Below are 22,871 nucleotides of genomic sequence, written 5' to 3'. Positions count from 1 at the left end.
CTGTGCCCTGCGGAGTTTGTCAGCCCACACTGTCTGGGCTACGAGTGCGCATGCATGTAACATAATTTTACATGTAACATATAAAGAAAAGCAGCAAACTTGCCTCAAACTAAGAGATGACACAAAGTATTTTAGCTTATGTGCTAATGCTAAAAAGCTATGTATATAAACCTATCAAACATAAAGTTACTGGTATGGTATGTACATTAGATCAGGGGTCCCCATCCCCCGTTCCGCAGACCGGCACCGCACCGTGGGTCAATTGGTACCGGGCCGAACAGAAAGAATATATAACTTACAATATTTCCATTTTTATTTATTATCTGATTTTAAACGGTGTTTCATTTTGGAAAATTGTGGGGGTTAATATTGAATTGATGGCTGCAACACATCTCAATTGGAACAGGAAAACAAAACAAAAAATCTGGAAAAGTAAGTGTTACTACAAAAAATAAACAGCTGGAGGAGTTTTGCATCTATTTAGGTTAAATGGTAACAGGTCAGTAACATGATCAGATATAAAAAATAAAAAATATCTTAAAAAGGTAGAGTAATCCAGCCATTAGGGTTGCACAAGCCAGTGCACTCTTGCTGTTCAGTGACGGTTTCAAACCCGGATAAATGAGTAGGGTTGCGTTAGGAAGGGCATCCAGCATAAAACGTACCAAATCAAATGTGCTAATAAAATGTTTTAAATCTGGGTCTTTTCAACTTTAACAAGTAAAAAAGTCACTTTAAACTATCTCTATTGTTAGCATTTTTAATGATAGAAGACAATGTGTGTTTAGTTTGTAAATTCTAAAGATAATCTAACTGAAACAGTTGACTTTTGGCACAGTATTTTTAATGTCCTTTTATCAAATAAACACAAGCATTACAAAGAAGTTCATATTTAAATGATTATTAGTGAATTTAATTTGCCTTTAAAGTAATTCATACAATGTTTTTTTTTTTTTTTACATCTATCTTGTTAAACAGTGTTCATAAAGTGTTTTTATAAAGTCTCGATTTCTTATTTCATGTTGGTATGGTATTTACATATCTAGGACATGTATGAGGACAGTGTGACAGCAGTGAAATGTGCAGTAGGAACAACAGACTGGTTCAAGGTGGAGGTTGGACTGCATCAAGGATCGGCTCTAAGCCCTTTCTTGTTTGCAGTGGTAATAGACAGGTTAACAGATGAGGTCAGGCAGGAGTCTCCATGGACTATAATGTTTGTGGATGATATTGTGATTTGGGGTGAGAGTAGAGAGCAGGTTGAGAAGAGCCTGAAGAAGTGGAGGTACGCACTGGAGAGAAGAGGAATGAAAGTCAGTAGGAGTAAGACAGAGTACATGAGGGTAGTGGAGTGGTGCGGTTGCAGGGAGAAGAGGTGGTGAAGGTGGAGGAGTTTAGGTATCTAAACTGACTTAGGGGTCAACAGTGAGTAATGGAGAGTGTGTTAGAGAAGTAAAGAAAAGTGTGCAGGCAGGGTGGAGTGGGTGGAGAAGAGTGATAGCAGGAGTGATTTGTGATAGAAGATTATCTGCAAGAGTGAAAGGGAAAGTTTATAGGACTGTGGTGAGACCTGCGATGTTGTATGGTTTAGAGACGGTGGCATTGACTAAAAGACAGGAGGTGAAGCTGGAGGTAGCAGAGCTGAAGATGCTGAGATTTTCATTGGGAGTGACGAGGATGGACAGAATTAGAAACAAGTTTATTAGAGGTACAGTGCAGGATGTTTTCGGGACAAAGTGAGAGAGGCCCAAATGGGATGATGTGGACATGTGCAGAGGAGCGACATGGGTTATATGGCTAGGAGAATGCTGAGGATGGAGCTACCAAGAAGGAGGAAAAGAGGAAGGCCAAGAAGGAGGTTTATGGATGTGGTGAAGGAAGACATGCATGTAGTTGGTTTAAAAGAGGCAGATGTAAAGGTCAGAGTAGCATGGAGACGGACGATTCACTGTGGCGACCCCTAATAGGAGCAGCCGAAAGAAGAAGAAGAAGATGGTATTTACATATCAGTACAACAAGCTGCCATGGACCCCTGTCTGAGAGACTGGACAAGTTTCCTGCAAATCAAGACATGGCATTTCTACAGATTTGTCCAGAGCTTCAGTTGCATGTTGAAGAGTGTTGTGCTTGAGTGTTATGTTCAAAATTGGCAGTCACCTCATCAAACATGCCCTTTATTTTACCTTTATTTTTTTTGTTCTTAAAGTGTCTATTATAAAGAACAATGGCAGGCAGAGCATTTCATATCTAAGCCTTCAGTGGTGACCTGCCTGAATGAATCCTCCTCTTATTACCATCATTTGGTGCCAGAAATATTAAAACGATCAATATTGAAGAGAAAGTATACAACCCGAATTCCGGAAATGTTTTTTTTTTATTATTTTTTTTTTTATAAAATGAAAACTAAAAGACTTTCAAATCACATTAGCCAATATTTGATTCATAATAGAACATGGAGAATATAACAAATGTATAATCTGAGAAATTGTACACTTTAATGCACAAAATGAGCTCATCAAAAAATTGATACTTGCTACAAGTTTTAAAAAGTTGGCACGGGCAACAAAGGGCTGAAAAGGCAAAACGTTTTGAAAATATTCAGCTGGAAGAACATCTAGCAAATAATGAAGTTAATTGACATCAGGACTGTAACATGATTAGCTATAAAAGGGATGTCTTAGAGAGGCAGAGTCTCTCAGAAGTGAAGATAGGCAGAGGCTCTAAAATCTGTGAACAAGTGCACAAATAGATTGTGGAATACTTTAAAAACAGTGTTCCTGCAAATTTCAACATCTACAGAACATAACATTATCAAAAGATTTAGAGAGACCGGAGAAATCTCGGTGTGTAAGGGACAAGGCCGGAGAACCTTTGTTGGATGCCCAACATCTTCGGCATGATTGTGTCTTTGACATTACTAAATGGGCCCAGGAATACTTCCAGAAACCAATGTCGGTAAACACAATTTGCTGTGCCATCTGCAAATGCCAAATAAAGCTCTATCATGCAAAAAGTAAACCATACGTGAAGATGCTTCAGAAGTGTCATTGTGTCCTGTGGGCCAAGGCTCTTTTAAAATGGACTGTTCAAAGCAATGGCGAAGGCCTGGACAGGCCTTGGCCCACCCACTTTTCATTGTGGCCCACCCAATCAGAAATGAGTGATTTTCCAACTAATAATTTAATTAACAATTATAATAACAACTATAACTGTTATCACATTAAACTTTATATATTTATACATAAAGAATAATTAAATGCACTTTGCCAAATACGCTTGTCAAAAATAAAAGTTAAATATGTTTAGTCAATTTCAGATATTTCCTCGCACTGTGCTTTATGATGTAAAGATGTAATAGCAGTAATCACGCATTTGAGTTTAATTTTTAAAATGGTGAAGCAAATATAAATTTGTCAATCCTTTAAAAAGCCTAAATTGGATATACTATTTGTACTGCAGCAAGAAACCAGCTCTATCATTGAATCCGGACCACCTGTGTCTGCAAATGAATCTTAATCTCCTGCTATAGAGCCTAGGCCGCCATTGTTATCAATTAAACACGAAGTGTCTGCTAATGAACCAAAAGCGTCAATGTCAAATGATTCTGGAACTCCACCACCAGACCTTTCTGATCTGAACGAGCCACCAATTCAGCCAAAATTGCAGAGATTTCCAGTATTACAATATTAGGAAAAGCACAATGGTTTTTCTTCAGAGATTTGGCTGGTTTGAATACAGCACAGCCAGTGGTGCAGCTTTCTGTAAATCCTGCAGGCACTTCCCTGCGCTAATTGTAAAATGTACACAGAATGGATTTAAAGATTGGAAACATCTAAGTCAAGCATGTAAGAAGCATCAGGATTGCAAAGGACACCTGCATTCACAAACAAAACTAGCCGCTTACTGACAAAGTCACCAGCCAGATGGCAGAGGAACAGTGTTTGATCAACTTATCAACAAAGTAAATGCATCTTTTGTGGAAAGAAATCGAGAACATATTAAAGTTGTGCTTAATGTTGTACTTTTTTGTGGCAAGCAAGATATTCTGTTGCGTGGTCACAGAGAAAGCAAGGAAGCATTAACATGGGAATTCTTTTGGAGTTGTTCAGTTTGCTTGAAAAGCCGCCTAAAAATGCGACGATGATGAGCTCAGATATTCAGAATGATTTACTTGAAGCGGCCGCTTCCATGCTGCTGTGCAAGAGAAGAACCAAGTTACAAATAACAAGAGGCACATATTATGCCATTATGCCAGAATGCAAAGATCTCTCGAAGAAAGAACTTTTTGCAGTTTACATTTGATACTTGCATGTAGCACTTGTAAAAGAAAGAGCCATTAGCCATTGATTTCAGAGAAAATACTTCAGGTTTTAACGCCACTTGATCTGGAACCTGAGTTTTGTGTGCGATCTTGTTTTGACTGTGCTACAACACAACACAAAGCTACATAAAATGCATCGAATGCAACCTAGTGCAAACAGTGCAGACAAATTATGTTATGTTTGTATATAAGTATCCAGTATAAAAAGCCTGTCTATGAAAATAAGATAACAGAATGGGTAGTTTATTGACTTTAAAATTACATTTCAAAAGGAACTCTAAACCCCCAATTTAAAAAGGAAAAAAAAGTATTAATGATAATAAGATAAGGAATTATGTACAATATCTTATCTCATGTTTAATATAATGTTTAATCCAGTTCAACTTGAAAACTGCATTAGAAGAAAAAAATTAAGCACATTCAAGCCTCCTTGACTATAAGAATTACATAACATATTTCTATTTAAATAATGAGGTGTGAAAAGTGAAAGTAAAACAAAAAGTAAACTCGGAAAAACCTTAGGTTTTAGCTAAAACAAAGAAAACAATAATTTCTTACACTTTTAGTATAAAGTATATAAAATGCAAACATTGATATATAGAAGTGTAACAATTTAAGATTCAAACTTTAAGTATGATAATATTAATAAATGTAATGTAGGCTTAGAATTACTTAATAAAAATAGTTTGCCTACTGCACTGCTCCAGAACATAAAACATTCAATGTATTAGTACAAAACAGCATTTTTAAGAAGGATTTAAAAAAATTTTTCTCAACCTTTGCAACCTTTTTTTAAAAAAAAAATCAACATTTCTTCAGTTTTTTTATTGGAACATGCAACAGACTTCCTAAGAATAAAAAACAATAGTGAGAAATTGAGAAATTTGAGTGAGAAATGCCTTTTTCTAACATATTTTATGTTATTGGAATATACCAGTCAAATCAATAACACTGAAATTCTTTACTTAAACAAGCAAGCTTGTTCTTTAAAGAGTGAATATTTGGAGAAAGTTTGCCAGTGTCAAGCTCCATTAAAATCTTTTGTAATAATTCTAATGTTTTCCAGACTTCTTTAGTGTAAATCAGATTAAATAAATATATTAGGCCAAGGAGCAAAGCACAAGACTATGAACCCTGTCAGCACCTCTCTGCCTTCCAGCTCTCTCCCAGTCTCTAAAGGATCATCCATGGAGCCACCCTGTGTGATGATCCTCACTGTCTGCTGTTTCAGTTCATCCAAACGAGCTTTCATACAGTAACACTGTCGGATTAAAGACTGATATCGAGCAGCCCATCCCTTTTCCACACATCACTGCAGTGATGAGGAACTGCGGCAGCGGTGATGAAGCGCTAAAAAGGGCGTGTTTGGTTTCACTTTTAAAGTAACGCGTCTTTTTACTGAGTAAATCTACACCTTTAAGCGAGTGAGTACTTTGTGATTTGCTTACAATAATAACGTGCTAAATGGTAAATTGTGGTTTAATGATAAAATATTTTTCAGAGATGTATTTATGTGTGACTCTGCCGATGCTCTTCATCTTTATGGAGTCTCATGCAGGTATGATGCATCTTTCTCTCATATATATGCTGTGTGTGTGTGTGTGTGTGTGTGTGTGTGTGTGTGTGTGTGTGTGTGTGTGTTAAAAATCTCTTTTATTAGAGGTAAACTTGATTGTATTGTTATGATGAGCGGAAAAGATGGGAAACGCATTTCGATATGTTACTGCAAAATCTTTTGTATAATGACCAAAATAGAAACAATACATGGTAAACAATTTCTGGTATTGTCTGTGATCCTGGTGTGTCAGTACTGATGTGCAATTATAAAGCATAATATATTTAATAATAAATAAATATATGTCTGAGTATGTATGTATGTTATATATATATATATATATATATATATATATATATATATATATATATATATATATATATATATATACACTGTATATGTATGTATGTGTGTGTTTTGTTTGTTTGTTTTTTTTAAACTTATTAATTCAAAGTGCATGATAGTGTTAACACTGAAAAATGAAAAGAGAATCTTAAATTGTTTTAGTTGCTGTAAGAATATTATTAATTAAATCTTGCGTCATGATGAGATTATTGGATAGTGTTTTTATTCTAACCACTAGGTGTCAGTAACGGCACATTTATCAGCAAGCGGTGTAGAGGATCTTATCCAGAATTGTTGTTGCGGGGAGATCAGTTGTTGCATGTGCAGACCTGAAACGTAATAAAAGAGATGGTGATGTTCACCAATATTCTATACGGAAAGAGGAAAACCACCTGTCACTGTGAATTGGACTGGAAATATTGATTGTGATTGGCAAACTTTTAAACAAGCAGGAGCTGTAAGCAGTGGTCCATGATGAAGAATGAGATGCAAAGATGATAACATTGCGTCAATTTGTAAGCATGATGTCCAGCATTCCATGGGGTTTATGGTCATATAATAATTTGAATGGGGAAAACCCCATGGAGGCTTGTTGGACCTCTCATTCTGTGAAGAATAGGGGCTTAGCCACTTACAGTATCCCAGTTATGTGCATCATCATGAATTAACTCCTGAATCATTTTTGGAGGCTTTGATCAATCGCTCTCTATTTGTGGATGATAAATGCTCATGAGGATCGAATTAATCCATACAAACATTCCTTTTTTGGGACCAACATTTGTGTCATCTCTTTTATTGCTTGTTTATTCTTTGTCATTTGATATAGTTTATCTTACGTTCTAGCAACATACTGGCTGAAGAGTGCCGTGGTTGTCTGGTTTTACTAAACATTGATAACTTTCACTTGCTCGAAACCCTCCTTAAGCATAATATATTGAATAAATCTCTATTTTATTGGTGACTAATAGTATACAGTGGTACACACCGTAATGGAACTGCAGGTTTTAAAAGATAAAAGTAGAAATAACAACATAAATGTCAGACTTGTTATATTTCGTTAATGTGATCTTGCAACATAAAAAATATCCAAGAAAAAAGATATTAAATCATTAGTAACATTTTAAATAATAATTCTAATGTTTTCCAGACTTCTTTAGTGTAAATCAGATTAAATAAATATATTAGGCCAAGGAGCAAAGCACAAGACTATGAACCCTGTCAGCACCTCTCTGCCTTCCAGCTCTCTCCCAGTCTCTAAAGGATCATCCATGGAGCCACCCTGTGTGATGATCCTCACTGTCTGCTGTTTCAGTTCATCCAAACGAGCTTTCATACAGTAACACTGTCGGATTAAAGACTGATATCGAGCAGCCCATCCCTTTTCCACACATCACTGCAGTGATGAGGAACTGCGGCAGCGGTGATGAAGCGCTAAAAAGGGCGTGTTTGGTTTCACATTTAAAGTAACGCGTCTTTTTACTGAGTAAATCTACACCTTTAAGCGAGTGAGTACTTTGTGATTTGCTTACAATAATAACGTGCTAAATGGTAAATTGTGGTTTAATGATAAAATATTTTTCAGAGATGTATTTATGTGTGACTCTGCCGATGCTCTTCATCTTTATGGAGTCTCATGCAGGTATGATGCATCTTTCTCTCATATATATGCTGTGTGTGTGTGTGTGTGTGTGTGTGTGTGTGTGTGTGTGTTAAAATCTCTTTTATTAGAGGTAAACTTGATTGTATTGTTATGATGAGCGGAAAAGATGGGAAACGCATTTCGATATGTTACTGCAAAATCTTTTGTATAATGACCAAAATAGAAACAATACATGGTAAACAATTTCTGGTATTGTCTGTGATCCTGGTGTGTCAGTACTGATGTGCAATTATAAAGCATAATATATTTAATAATAATAAATATATGTCTGAGTATGTATGTATGTTATATATATATATATATATATATATATATATATATATATATATATATATATATATATATATATATACACTGTATATGTATGTATGTGTGTGTTTTGTTTGTTTGTTTTTTTTAAACTTATTAATTCAAAGTGCATGATAGTGTTAACACTGAAAAATGAAAAGAGAATCTTAAATTGTTTTAGTTGCTGTAAGAATATTATTAATTAAATCTTGCGTCATGATGAGATTATTGGATAGTGTTTTTATTCTAACCACTAGGTGTCAGTAACGGCACATTTATCAGCAAGCGGTGTAGAGGATCTTATCCAGAATTGTTGTTGCGGGGAGATCAGTTGTTGCATGTGCAGACCTGAAACGTAATAAAAGAGATGATGTTCACCAATATTCTATACGGAAAGAGGAAAACCACCTGTCACTGTGAATTGGACTGGAAATATTGATTGTGATTGGCAAACTTTTAAACAAGCAGGAGCTGTAAGCAGTGGTCCATGATGAAGAATGAGATGCAAAGATGATAACATTGCGTCAATTTGTAAGCATGATGTCCAGCATTCCATGGGGTTTATGGTCATATAATAATTTGAATGGGGAAAACCCCATGGAGGCTTGTTGGACCTCTCATTCTGTGAAGAATAGGGGCTTAGCCACTTACAGTATCCCAGTTATGTGCATCATCATGAATTAACTCCTGAATCATTTTTGGAGGCTTTGATCAATCGCTCTCTATTTGTGGATGATAAATGCTCATGAGGATCGAATTAATCCATACAAACATTCCTTTTTTGGGACCAACATTTGTGTCATCTCTTTTATTGCTTGTTTATTCTTTGTCATTTGATATAGTTTATCTTACGTTCTAGCAACATACTGGCTGAAGAGTGCCGTGGTTGTCTGGTTTTACTAAACATTGATAACTTTCACTTGCTCGAAACCCTCCTTAAGCATAATATATTGAATAAATCTCTATTTTATTGGTGACTAATAGTATACAGTGGTACACACCGTAATGGAACTGCAGGTTTTAAAAGATAAAAGTAGAAATAACAACATAAATGTCAGACTTGTTATATTTCGTTAATGTGATCTTGCAACATAAAAAAATATCCAAGAAAAAAAAGATATTAAATCATTAGTAACATTTTAAATAATAATAATAATAATAATAAATAAAATAAAATAAAAACCTGCAGCACTCTAATTGCATACGTCTGCACACCCTTTCATATTGGCTCTAATTGTCTTCAGATTATCCAGTCACAATCGAAAATAGCCCTCATTCACCGGACAACAATAAGGGTCATGTTCACACTTCATGTAAAAACGTATATTTTTCGCTTTTGGTTTTGGTCTTTCGTCCACACTGTGACGGCGTTTTAAGTCAATGAAAAAGTAGCTTTTTACAAAAGTGCATACATGTAAAAATGCTGTTTTCGCGTCACAATATGAACTGTGGACTGAACTGCAGTAGCATTTTAATCATGTGACGGTGTCTGTCCTCAACATTACCATGAAGTCTCTAAGAGCCGGAAATTACATAAACAGTAGGTAGAAATCATGCAGGTCGATACGGAAGCGCATTGCATCTACTAAGAGGAGAAAAACAAATCACAGAAAGGATCTCATAATTATTACTGAATATCTCATAATTATGTCTTATTATCTAATAATTATGACTTACTATCTCATAATTATTACTTAGTATCTCATAATTATGAGATAAATGGGGGCAGTCTGTGGCAGGGGAGCGTTTTAGCGCCTGACATCGAATCTGATGTTGCTACTGGACATTTAATCGCTGACTGCCCCTCCTGCTATTATTATTATTATTATTATTATTATTATTATTATTATTATTATTGGTAATATTTCATTATTAGATTTTAAAATATGAGGATTTTATTATTATTATTATTAATAAATATTATTATTGTTATTATTGTTAGTTATTATTATTATTATTATTATTATTATTATTATTATTATTTATTTGTTTGTTTGTTTATTTTAACATTGACTACTAATATGTTAGATATTCTGACTGTCCACTTGATAAAACAAACTTTTAGTCAGTGAGGAAATGTCCATAGCTAATAAACTAATATAACAGTCATTAAGCTAAACCATATGTTATCTGCTATATCTCAATGGTTGCGCAATGAGACGCTTCCGAGCAAAGAATGCAGTCAGATCCGGTGTAATGCTCTAAAATGCTCCACTGCCACAGACTTCCCCAACCTATGTCATAATTATGAGATACTAAGTCATAATTATGAAATAATAAGTAATAATTCTGAGATAATAAGTCATAAGTATGAGATCCTTTCTGTAATTTTTTCCCTCTTTAAATTCAATGTGCTTTCATAGTTGGTCGAAGCGTCATAAGTTTTTTTTTTTTTTTTAACAAAACAGCCTTTTTATATGTATGCGGTATAGTATAGATGTAGCCTTAATTGATTCTGAAAGTCAGCTTGTGCTGTAGTATTTGCTTGACTGCTATTGGTGCATTCTACTAAAAGCCATGGGCCACAAAGACCTTCCTAGGGAACTTACAAACTTAATCGTTGAAAGGTGCCAATCAGGAGAGGAATATAAAAGAATATTGAAGGCACTGAATATACCATGGAACACTGTCAAAACCATAATAAGTAATTGAAGAAAATGTTTGTGGTGGAAAATGAATGCAGTTTCCACTCCTTGAAATGTGTTCTTTTATTTTATAAGCTCAACAGTCCCAGTTTAATTTAAATGCCCCAGTGTATATTAACCATTTAGGAATTACAAACATTCGTTTACATGCTTACTATACTGGTTCAAAGGTAATTAAACAAACCAACTAAATACATTTCTGAAGTGTAAATTCCAATGACCCAGTTCCATTTGGAGTCATATATACTGTACCAGTGTCATAACATTGCTTCCACCATGTTTGACAGATGATGTATGCTTCATGAGTCTTTCTTTTCCTTCTCCATGTCTTTTTCTCCTTATAATTCTGGTGAAAGTTACAAAGAATCTTGCCCTGATCTGGACAGGTTTTTTTTTTTTATGTATTCTAGCAAAGTCTAATCTGTCCTTTCTATGAGCACAAGGAGGTGTGGTGTTTGTTTATTTGTGTATATGTTCAGAAAGCCTTATTCTTATTGACTTGATCATTGTAGTTATTATTAGTTCAGGTAGCAAAGAAATTAAAAGATCTGAAAATCTGAAAAGAAGGTGTACAGGTAAAATGCAGTCTGTCTTGTTGTATTTAGAAAATATATGTTAATATTCAGCATTTATATGTTTTCTGAAAACACAGAGCTATTAGAGGTGGTTGGTCCGGACGCTCCTGTTTTTGCTGTAGCTGGTGAAGACTTGGTTCTGCCTTGTTTAATCAAAGCCAAAACCAGTGCTGTGGACATGACAGTGGAGTGGTACAAACCAGACAGAGATAATTCATTAGTGCATTTGTATAAGGATCATGAAGATGCTAATGAAAATCAGGCTCAGACGTACAGAGGAAGAACTTCAGTTTTTAAAGAGGAGCTACAGAATGGCAACACTTCACTCAAACTCTCAGCTATTGGAGATTCTGATGAAGGAGATTACAGGTGTCTTGTTGAAGATAAATCCATGTCCAGTGAGACCACTGTTCATGTCATTGTTGAGGGTAAGATCTATTTTCATTTAAAAGAATTACACAGTGAAAATTTGATTGTACAAATGTTCAGCAGCAGTGGTCCCATTATTTTTCACACTGAACAACTAGTGGTACTGGACTGCTTATCATTAAGATTATTTAAACATATTTTCATGATTGAAATATTTTGTATGCTTTAATAATCATTAAGCTAAAAGCATTATAGAACTATAGATTTTTTATTTACATAGCGACATAGGCTGTTTAACCTAAAATCAGTTGGAAATTATCAGCCATGTTTTCATTCTGAGAATAACAAAGCTAAATGTTTTCATCTTAATTAAAACAATATATTTTTAATGATTGCAGTTCAGGGAAGCCACCCAGTGATCACAATGGAGAGTTATGATCATTCAGGAGGGATTAATCTAGTGTGTGAGTCCAAAGGCTGGAAACCTGAACCTGAGGTTTTGTGGCTGGATGAAGAAGGAGTTACTCTGCCTGCTGAAGAGACACAGATACACAGAGACACTGAGGGTTTCAGTTTGAAAGGCCGCATCACTGTTCACGTTTATAGCCACTCCAAAAGATTTCACTGCAGGTTTCAACAGCAACGTCACATGATGGAGACAGAGGTTCTTATTATTAGTAAGTGTCTATCATTAAATCTAAGATTGACTATACCATTTTACTGTAATCATTACAGAAGTGATCATCAATAATGACCTATTACTACTATTTTTGCATCATATTTTATTTTACTGTATGTATTTTTTTCAGTCACATTGCTTTTGGTTAAAGTGTTTTAATTGTATTGCTTCATTCTTGCTCTGTTTTTAAATATCTGGAAACTTGTAAATATATAAATGCTTTATTTTAGGTCCATTCTTTGCTGCTTGGAAATGGATTGTTGGCATTTCGATTTCAGCATGTCTTGTTGCTGTTGGGTTGATTATAGCTTTAGTTCTATGTTATAAGAAAGGTAATTTTTTATATACTTTTCATTCATAACACCTCAAACATAAATTATACTTCAGTTTAAACCATAGCTTTAGTTCCCACTAATTTCCTGGGGGTCACCCTGTCCTCATATTAAAATGTTTTTTCACACTCATTTGACTTTACATGGGGCTTTTATAATGAGATGATTATCAATATCTGGTGTGTTAGAGCACAAAAACATGACTATGTTTAGAAAAAGACCAGGTTAATGAACCTGTGAAGTGTGAATCTTTTACATGAATATTGTCATATGTTAAATATTAACTTTTAATATCAACTATTTTCAAAGCAACACAAACAGGAGCTGGAAAAAGTTAATTACACCTGAACTTTTTATATTTTATAAAAAAAATATAAAAAAAAACCTGATGGATGAATTTCTATTGCCTTTTACAGCAAAGCTTTAAATTTGTTTGCATATTTGCATTTTCGCCTTTTTGTTTGTAATGATTAGTGCTAATGTAAAAGCTAAATATTGCTACCAAATTATAAGCAGCTAAAATTATAATCTATCTGAATATAATGAGGATGCAAAGAAAAAGAGGGTCTGTAAGAAGATAATAGATATTAATACATCAGACAGAATATGTTAAATTATTTGTGTTGAGAATGTCTCATAACTCACCAATAAACATCAAGTTCCACTTTGTGTAGTGTGTAGTATATTTCACAGATATATAACAAAGAGTAAATAAATGCCATCACTGATTAAAATGCATTATTTAAATAGCACATCCTACTTATCCTACACTTTAAATCATTTTTTTTTTAAACTAATTCGTTTTCTTATAATAGTTTAAAGTGCTAAAAAAAGCAGGTAAAAATTAAGTGCTTTTAAATATCATAATCTATGAAGGTAATTAAATGTAATTACAAATCTAACTGGAATTTTTTTTACATTTAAATTTTACATTTAAATATTTTTAAAATAATTTTGTTTGATATTTACATTTAAAATACAGAAACTCAAAATCAATTATTAAAAGGCAACATTGTTTTTGTTGCAAAATACTTCTGTGACATGTTTTACTTACATACGTTTTCAAACCCTGTGATGTAGAAGAAGGCAAGTTTTTCAGATGAAAGAGATTACCTTAAAAAGGACAGAATTATTGTACATTAGCATTGGCATTCACCTGCGCATTATTAAAGTGGCTGTGATAGTTTCTAGATAAAAAAAAAAAAACTATTGCTAAAAGATTCATGATTTTGCAGTAAATCTGAAGGAAATTAATACCATAATTAAATACCATAAGGCAAAATAATACAATTGTAAGGTTTTTATATAAATGGCCAAAGATTTACACACAAACAAGTACAATCTCTACAAAGTCTTTAGATATATGTGTTTTTCTCATATTAAACCATTTTCTTTGATTGGATGTATGTGATTTTGGCATGTCCCGCAGACTGCTCAGCTAACCTCAGTGAGTGTAAAAATAGGATAAATGACATAAAATGTCAAGAACTTTAGAATTAACCTTATTGTCCTCAACAAGTTTGATAAAACAAGTCAATTTGATTTTTTATATTTTTTTCTCATAATAATATAAAGCATTTTGCACGTGGCCCTGAATTTGCTGTCCACCCCTTTTATAATGTTATAAATGCCCCTTAAAGAATCCCTCTAAAGTTCTCAGTGATTGAGGTGGAAAGTAACAAATCACATTCACTCACCTTACTGTAAATGAGTAGGTTTTTGTGTACTCTACATTTGAAAGTTGTTTTAAAAATCTGTAATTTTACTTTTACTAAAATATCGTTTGAAGTATTATGATTTAAAATGTAGTGAAGTACATCTGTTTATTTAGAATATAATCTAAATAAAAATAATTATAATATAAATAAAAATAATGCAAGGGTTAAAAAAAAATCCCACCTTGGAAACTACTGCGAATTTGCATCGCTTCACAGACCAGTCAGAAGTGCTACCTCCTTGCACATCAGCTAGCTGCACAACTTAAGAATATGCCACCAAAGAGCATTCCATATATGTGAATTATAGAGAACTAAGAATGCATAACTTATTGAAATGGTTCAAAATAATGTTAAAAGATTTGAATTTCCCACTGAGCAAAGTGGGATAAATAATCAGAAAATGGAAGCTGCACCACACAACCCAGGCACTGCCAAGAAAATGCCATCCATTAAAACTTCTCCAAACATGACATGTGATTGTCAAAGTCTTTTACATCAATACTGTTATATGTTTTATATTAACATTTAATATCATCTATTTTTAGGGAAAAGGACAAAGGAAAAAGGTAATTACATCTAAACATATATTTTATTTTTAAAATATTACCAAAAAACCTGATATTTTAACTAGTATTACCTTTAAAGCAAATGCTAATACAGTAATCTATATTGTGTATTTTCACCTCTTTGTTTGTAATGATTAGTGCTAATGTACAATGTTCTGTAGTGTACCATTTAGATTTAGCAAATAAATAACATGAGGAGAAATATTAAATATTATAACTGCAATTTGATTTGATGTGTTTTGGTACATTATTAAAATGCTTATTCTAGTTAGCACTGTATACGTCTTTTTAAAATGATTTATTAAAAACTAATTCATCTGTTTTATCATCAGAGATTAATGAGCTGAAAAACAATGCAGGTAAGAATGAAGTGCTTTTAAAATCATATCACTGTAATCAAATGTATTCACAAATCTAACTGGGATTTTGTGACACTGTATTGATAGCTTTGACTTTAACATGGTGAAGAGTCACAGGAAGGTGCAGATTGGGCCGAAGTTATAATTTATAGCTTCTTTTTTTTATAGTAAACTAAACCAGACATTATCCAATCCATAGAGAGACCTTTAATACCTGCTTTTCCTTTAAACCTTTCAGTTCAGTTAAAAACAGCTTTTATTTGTGATTTACACTGCATCTTTTAACAGAATTTAGACCCCTGACCAATTACCTTTTATTACTATGTAACAAATGGTAATTTTAATTCTGTTCACTATTTCATTGTTAATCTCTGGAACTCAGTCAATTATTGTAAAGGCATTGTACATTACAGCACAGTGAAAATCTTTCCTTCAAATATCCTAGCTTTTTAGATCCTTGGGGTCAGAGAGCATGGTCAGCCATGGTACAGTAGCTCTGGAGCAAAAAAAATAAAAAAAAGGGCCTTGCTCAAGGGCCCAACTGTGGCTGTACGGAAGTGCTGGAGCTTGAACCCCGACCATATGATCAGTAACCCAGAGCCTCGTATTCCCATCCAAGTATTAACAAGCCTGAACCTGCTTACATTCTGAGATCAGATTATATCAGATCTTCATGTCTACACAAGAATATTAATTTAGAATACACATATTAGGTGGATTAGATTTGGACCTTTATCAGGCATGTCCCAGACAATGGGATGTATGTTTGGCAGCACCTTTTTATATTTATATATATTTTTATATATTTAAATATTTTATATTTTCTAGTTTCAGAGGTTTGATTTAACAAACATGAAACTAAATCACACCACCAATTAACTACATCTCCATGACACATTGTGATTGTCTCTGTCTTTTACATCAATTCTGTCATATGTTTAATACTAATATTAAATATCATCTATTTTCAGACCAACAGATACAGGCGATGGGAAAAGGTACTTACACATAAACGTCTATTAAATTTAGCAAAAACCAAAAATCTATGATAATTGAACTATTTTCTTTACAGTAAATGCTATTAATTTGTTATGCCTTTTCTTGCTCTTATTTTGTAATAATTGGTGCTAATATATAAGCTAATTAATGTTACAAAATTTATGGCAGCTAATATCATTTATTCCGATTAACTAACATTTATTTTTATAATCGATTAATCTGATGATTTTTTTATTTTATATATATATATATATATATATATATATATATATATATATATATATATATATATATATTTTATATTTAGTTTAAAAAATGAAAAACATTAATATTATGTTATGTTATAAAATGTCATGCCTTGGATGACTTGGGATGCACATTATGGAAAATCCAAAAGCTAGTTGGAACTTAATACACCTTTTTAAATTATTTATTAAAAAATAATTCATGTGTTTTATTCTCAGAGAATAAAGATCTGAAAGAAAATGCAGGTGAGAATTAAGTGTTTTCAAAATAATATGTATCACTGTAATCAAACACAATCAAAAATATTACTCAAATTTTGTTACACTGTATTGACCGTTTTGACTTTTACCATAATGAAGTCACAGGAGGGAGCAGAGGACTGGCTGAAGATACCAGCTTATCCTTTAAACCTTTCAGTTCAGCTCAGTTAAAAACAGCTTTTATTTGTGATTTACATGCCGACTTTAAACAGTATTTAGACCCCTGACCAATTACCTCATGAATTACAAGTGGTGCATTGTAATTTCATTCTGTTCACGATTTCATTGTAAAACACTGGAACTCAAAGTCAGTTATTATAAGGCACCATTGTATCTTGTTGGGAAATATTTTGTGTGAAAAATAAAAAATATATATTTTGCGTACAAAAATATTTAGCCCCTGTGACGGCGGTTGTGAACAAGTTTCAGGAGTCTTAAAAGCAGTCGGCTGCGTTTCAGCAGTACCTCACTCGCCGATCTTGTGGGGCTGTTTGGTTGGGGGGACGGTATACACTTCACGCTATGGTGTCCATCCCCCCCCAGCACCACCAAGAGGACAAGCCATTGATTCTGCCACAAGATGTGTTTCAGAGCATGGCCCCCGTCCAGCGGACATCTCCCCCCACTTCCGCCCAAAGTCTCGGTACGAATGGGGATGACCCACCTCTCAGGAGGCGTCAACGGCCGCAAAATGCTGCTCTCGCGAGGTGTCATCAGCTGCGAGGCTCTACCCCAGCTGCTCTGAGTGGGTCAGAGGCCAGCCCTGAGGGGTTGTTTCCCCTGAGGAATTTTCTGACAGCTTGAGAGGGGCTGCCAGAGGTCTCCCAGTGGGTCCTGCGGACTATAGAGAAGGGCTACGCGATTCAGTTCGCATCTTCTCCTCCCCGGTTCAAAGGGTTGTGTCCCACCCTGGTGGGACCTGAGCAGGCTCTGGTCCTGGAACAGGAAGTGTGCACTCTCCTGGGGAAACAGGCCTTTGAAGGTGATTCCCCTCGGTTCCAGGGTCAGGCTTCTACATCCCGTACTTTGTTGTTCCGAAGAAGGATGGTGGGTTGCGTCCCATTCTGGATCTTTGCTCCTTGAACCGCTCACTTATGAGGCTCAGGTTCAGGCTGCTTACCCTCAAAGAGGTTGTGACTCAGATCAGGTCCGAGTATTGGTTTGTGACGATAGATCTGAAGGACGCGTATTTCCACATTTCCATCCTTCCCGCACACAGGAGGTTCCTGAGGTTGGCTTTTGGGGTGAAGCTTACCAATATCGGGTCCTTTCGTTCAGCCTAGCACTCTCACCCCGTACCTTCACGTAAACACAGCACTGACCCCGCTGCGGTTCCAGGGCACCCGCATTTTGAATTATATCGACGACCGGTTGATATTGGCTCGTTCAGCTCTTTATGATTTATGTGGCTCGAACCTAACATTTCCCATGACACAAGATACAACATCCATTTGAACACAAACAGAAAGAAAAGAAACATTTCAGTGTCTAAAAAACAAAAAGATAAATGTCTTGAAGTGGCCCAGTCAAAGTGCTGATCTCAGTCTTTTTGAGAATATGTGGCACAATTTGTAAAGTGCATTTTACATGCGTCATTCAATCAGACCAACCTGGAGCCTAATAGTTAAAATCACCTTGTGACTGTGTACAAAACTGGTACATACTGTATGCATAATGTGCACTGTATTGAGTTTTTTAAAAATATTTCCTGACCAAAAAAGTCACCTTGCAATAATTGATTTCAAGTTGCAGTGGTTAAAAATAAAATATTGAACAGAGTAAAATTTTAATCTGTAAATTCAGTAATATGAGATAATTAGTCAGGGGTGTAAATAGTTTTGCAAGGCACTGTACATTACAGCACAGTGAAATTCTTTCCTTAAAATATCCAAGCTTTTTAGAACCTTGGGGTCAGAGTGCAGTACAGTACAGTACTCTGAAGAAAGGGATGTGTTCCGAGAACTGATATTTTTTTGGACTGGTACATAATTGGGTCAATTCCAGACTACCGATAAACTTCAGGACAAACTGTAGTGTTATCGATACTTCGGTTTTAATGGCGAATTAAAAGTTGCTGCTTGTCATTTTCCATGCCTGTATGATGTAATCACGTGGCCAACGTTTCCTCATTGGACGTGTGATATCCATGCGCATGTGCGGTGTGTTCGTGTGTGTGTGTGTGTGTGTGTGTGTGAGAGAGAGAATCATGGCGGTAATGTTGTAGGTTAAAACTGTGTGTTCACGTTGCAAAACTAAGCGACACCAGTGCCAGATGTAACATATGCAGCAGTGTAACAGTGAACAAAGGAGGCAAAACAATTAAAACAAAACACGCTTTTACCTCCAGCAATGCACTTTATTTACTGTCTCTCATCTCCACCTGCAACTCTCCTGCCTCAGCCTCAAGCGAAGGTTACAGTCATGATAAAATAAATCTTTAGGTTGTACTAGTAGTTTTGGGTCTCCGGTCTACAGTCATTAGAAAAGCGCCCTCTAGAGGTAAATTTCTGATGCAGTGTGCCGTTGGTTTTTACATGTGAGATTGCAATCGCTTGCATGTAGAGCACTATATTATATTTATTATTTATAATTTATTAAATATATAATTGTATGCGTTAATAAATTTATTCATATTTATTTTATTTAGCAGATTTTCATAAATTAGCAAGTTTTCAGCAAGTATGATCCAACCTGTATTTCTGTGGTATGCTGAGGCTCTCTCTCTCTCTCTCTCTCTCTCTCTTTTTTTTTTTTACTGAAGGGCGTTTTTTAATAAAAAAAAAAAAAAAAGTGCTTCATGGGCCTTTTTCTTTTTGTTTAGAGGCATGTATAAACTGCAGTACTAATGTTCAGCAGTAAAATAAATTTAAATGTTCAACATTTTTTCACATCGTGTCTTTTTGAAACAAATTATAGAGAGTAGTACCGATTACAGTATCGATAAGCAAAATACAACTGTGTCAGGTTGGCAGTGCTGTAGCTTAAACCTCAAACTTCTGATCTGTTACCCAGATCTTTGCATCTTGCTCCTATTCAAGTACTAACAAACCTAAACCTGCATCAGATAAGATCAGATGTTAATGTCTACACAATAATATTAATTGTAACTTTATCAGGCATGTCCCAGACAGTGGGTCATATGTTTGCTAGCATGTCTTAATATTTTATATTTTCTGGTTTCAGAGGTGCAGAAAAAGACGATTGAAGGTAATTACACCAAAGCATATTTTTCCTATTATCATGAGAGCTGTAAGTAAAGAGCATGTATGTCTGTCTGTCAGTACTGCATGGCTGCTCAGCACAAGACACCATGAATATGACATTCATAAAACAATAATTTTTATATTTTATATTTCTGTTTTCAGAGCAGCAGAATCAGAAGATGAAAGATGGTAATTACACCTGATCTTTATTTTATCACTCAATTTAAATTAACCAAGCTGTAAATCTGAAGAAAATGATGACTAAAGAGCATTCCATAGAAGTAAGATATAAAGTATACAAATGCATGGATTATTGAAATGGTACAGTATAACATAATATCCAAATGTTTATAAAATGTATATTAACAATTAATGTAATCTATTTTCAGACCAACAAATAAAGAAACTGGAAGAAGGTAATTACACCTGATCTAATATATTATTTTGCAAATATCTAAAAATTGTGATATATGAACTTGTATTGCCTTTAAAGCAAATGATATACATTTATATTTTGCATTTTCACCTCTACAAGCTAATTAATGTACAAGCTAATTAATGCTACCAATTTATAGGCAGCTAAAGTCATTTATCTGCTTATTATCTGGGAGCAGTAAAGAAGGAGGGTTTTGTAAGAAGAGAAGAGAAACAAACACATCAGTCAGAAAACTTAAAATTACTTGTGTTCTGAAATTAATAACTGACCTGTAACATCAAGTTCCACTTTTCTGTACTGTGCTTTTAATATTTACATAAATTTATAACATAAGCAGAAACGTTAAACATTGTTATTGCAATCTGATTTTATTTTGTTACATTATTAAAATGCTTATACTAGTTGGCAATTCATGCATCTTCTAAATAATTATTAAAAACTAACTCATCTGTTTTATCATCAGAGATTAAAGAGCTGAAACAAAGTCCAGGTAAGTATGAAGTGATTTTAAAATCATAATGCAGTAATCAAACCTAATCACAAATCGTAGCAAAATGTATTATTACCAATGTTAATCCAGGTTTTTCTTTTTAGATATCAGTACAGTGCAGTTAAAAACTGTTTTTATTTGTGATATATATACAGTGTCTTTCAGTATTCAAACCCCTGTCCAATTACCTCAAATTACCGAATTACAAATGGTGCATTGAATTTTCATTCTGTTCACTGTTTCATTAAACAAACTTTGGAATTAAAAGTAAATTATTGTAAGGCACCATTGTATCTTTTTGGGAAATCTTTTTGTGAAAAAAAATGTAAGGACACAATTTCTATACCATTGGCATCGTCAAGTGCACTAGTTCATTAATTATAGCAAATAATCAGGCAAAAGAAGCTACATCACACAACATAGACACTGGCCTAAAAAAAAAGGGTTCAAATATCTTTAGCTCTAAGTAGACTTGTGATTGAAGTCACAGAGATTCCAGGAAAACATTTGAAGCAGTAGTGCAATGGTGCACCAGTCAAACATACCAAGAGCACTGCTAATCCTGGCCTGTGTGGACGGTGACAAGATAGAAGCCTCTATGTAAAGTGCCATTCGAGTGTAAAGACTCAGCTGTGATGTAGGAGACCAAGATAGAGCTTTCTATTTGCAGCTTTGCAAGCAAACTCAAACAAAAGTTTACAAAGCAACATTTCTGTGTCTTAAAAAAATGTCCTACAGTGGCCCAGTCAAAGTGCTGATCTCAGTCTTTTTGAGAATCTGTGGCACAATATGTAAAGTGCATTCTACAAGCGTCATTCAATCAACCAGACCAACCTGGAGCAAAATAGCCAAAATCACCTTGTGACTGTGTACAAAGCTGTTACATACTGTATGCACCTCAAAAGTCGTAAAGCTGACTTAACAAAATATACATTTTTGTGGTTTGAATACTTATGTAAGCAAGACTTTTGAATATTTTCCAACGAAAAAAATGTCAGCTTGTAATAACTGATTTTAATTTGTTTGAAAATAAAATATTGAACAGAGCGAAAGTTCACTACACAATCTGTAATTCAGTAATTTGAGATAATTAGTCAGGGGTATAAATAGTTTTGCAAGGCATTGTACATTACAGCACAGAGCCTTGTATTCCCATCCAAGTATTAACACGCCTGAAGCTGCTTTTCACGAACAGATAGGATGTTAATGTCTACACAAAAATAATTCAGAATACAAATGTTAGGTGGATTAAACTTTAAATTTTATCAGACATGTCCCAGACAGTGGTCATATGTTTGCCAGCACTTCTCAACCTTTTATATTTTCTGGTTTCAGATGAGAAGCAAAAGAGGATTGAAGGTAATTACACCATTTTCTTTCCTATTATCTGGAGATCTGTAAGTAAAGAGCATGTATTTCTGTCTGTCAGTACTGCATGGCTTCTCTGCACTAAATGCAATAAATATGACATTCATAAAACAATAATGTGAAGGCAAATCATTAGAACAGTCAGTGATTATAAGGAATCACCTTTTAGAAATTTTCTGTGAGGTTTTAGAAAGTGTAAAAAATGCTTATAGTGTAACCACAAGTGCTCTGTTTTTGTTTTTCCCAGAGAAAAAGAAATTTGGGATATTAGAAATTGTCAAATACACGTTGAAATAAGTCAGATTTGATCTAATATTGGTTTGTCCACAGCATCATTCATTAGATACAGTTGATGGTGATGCATGATGCCAGGCAGAGAAACATCCCTTTGTTGTTCCAAACGTCTGCTTGATTTTTATATAAACAGTGTTACTTGTTAAGCGAGTACCGTATTTTC

General features: G+C 34.4%; 2 protein-coding genes across 2 annotated transcripts in view; both read left to right on the top strand.

Moving 5' to 3' along the window:
- The window catches only part of LOC124387014 (golgin subfamily A member 6-like protein 7), a 162,810-nt gene that overhangs the window by 97,547 nt on the left and 42,392 nt on the right, over positions 1-22,871 (top strand). Inside the window, exons 28-32 of the mRNA XM_046851105.1 lie at positions 20,101-20,124; positions 20,283-20,309; positions 20,510-20,536; positions 21,020-21,046; positions 22,382-22,405. Of these exons, the coding sequence (XP_046707061.1) occupies positions 20,101-20,124; positions 20,283-20,309; positions 20,510-20,536; positions 21,020-21,046; positions 22,382-22,405 (129 nt within the window). The remainder of the gene's footprint in view (positions 1-20,100; positions 20,125-20,282; positions 20,310-20,509; positions 20,537-21,019; positions 21,047-22,381; positions 22,406-22,871) is intronic.
- LOC124387041 (butyrophilin-like protein 3) lies at positions 7,694-15,365 on the top strand. The gene is made up of 6 exons (XM_046851139.1): positions 7,694-7,726; positions 7,804-7,860; positions 11,467-11,817; positions 12,157-12,435; positions 12,668-12,769; positions 15,033-15,365. The coding sequence occupies exons 2-6, from the start codon at positions 7,806-7,808 to the stop codon at positions 15,065-15,067; spliced, it is 822 nt and encodes a 273-aa protein (XP_046707095.1). The 5' UTR covers positions 7,694-7,726; positions 7,804-7,805; the 3' UTR covers positions 15,068-15,365.

This window comes from Silurus meridionalis, chromosome 6, assembly GCF_014805685.1.
Source record: "Silurus meridionalis isolate SWU-2019-XX chromosome 6, ASM1480568v1, whole genome shotgun sequence".
Taxonomy (NCBI): domain Eukaryota; kingdom Metazoa; phylum Chordata; class Actinopteri; order Siluriformes; family Siluridae; genus Silurus; species Silurus meridionalis.
The sequence above is the reverse complement of the archived record's forward strand: the minus strand, read 5'-3'. Positions and strand labels throughout refer to the sequence as shown.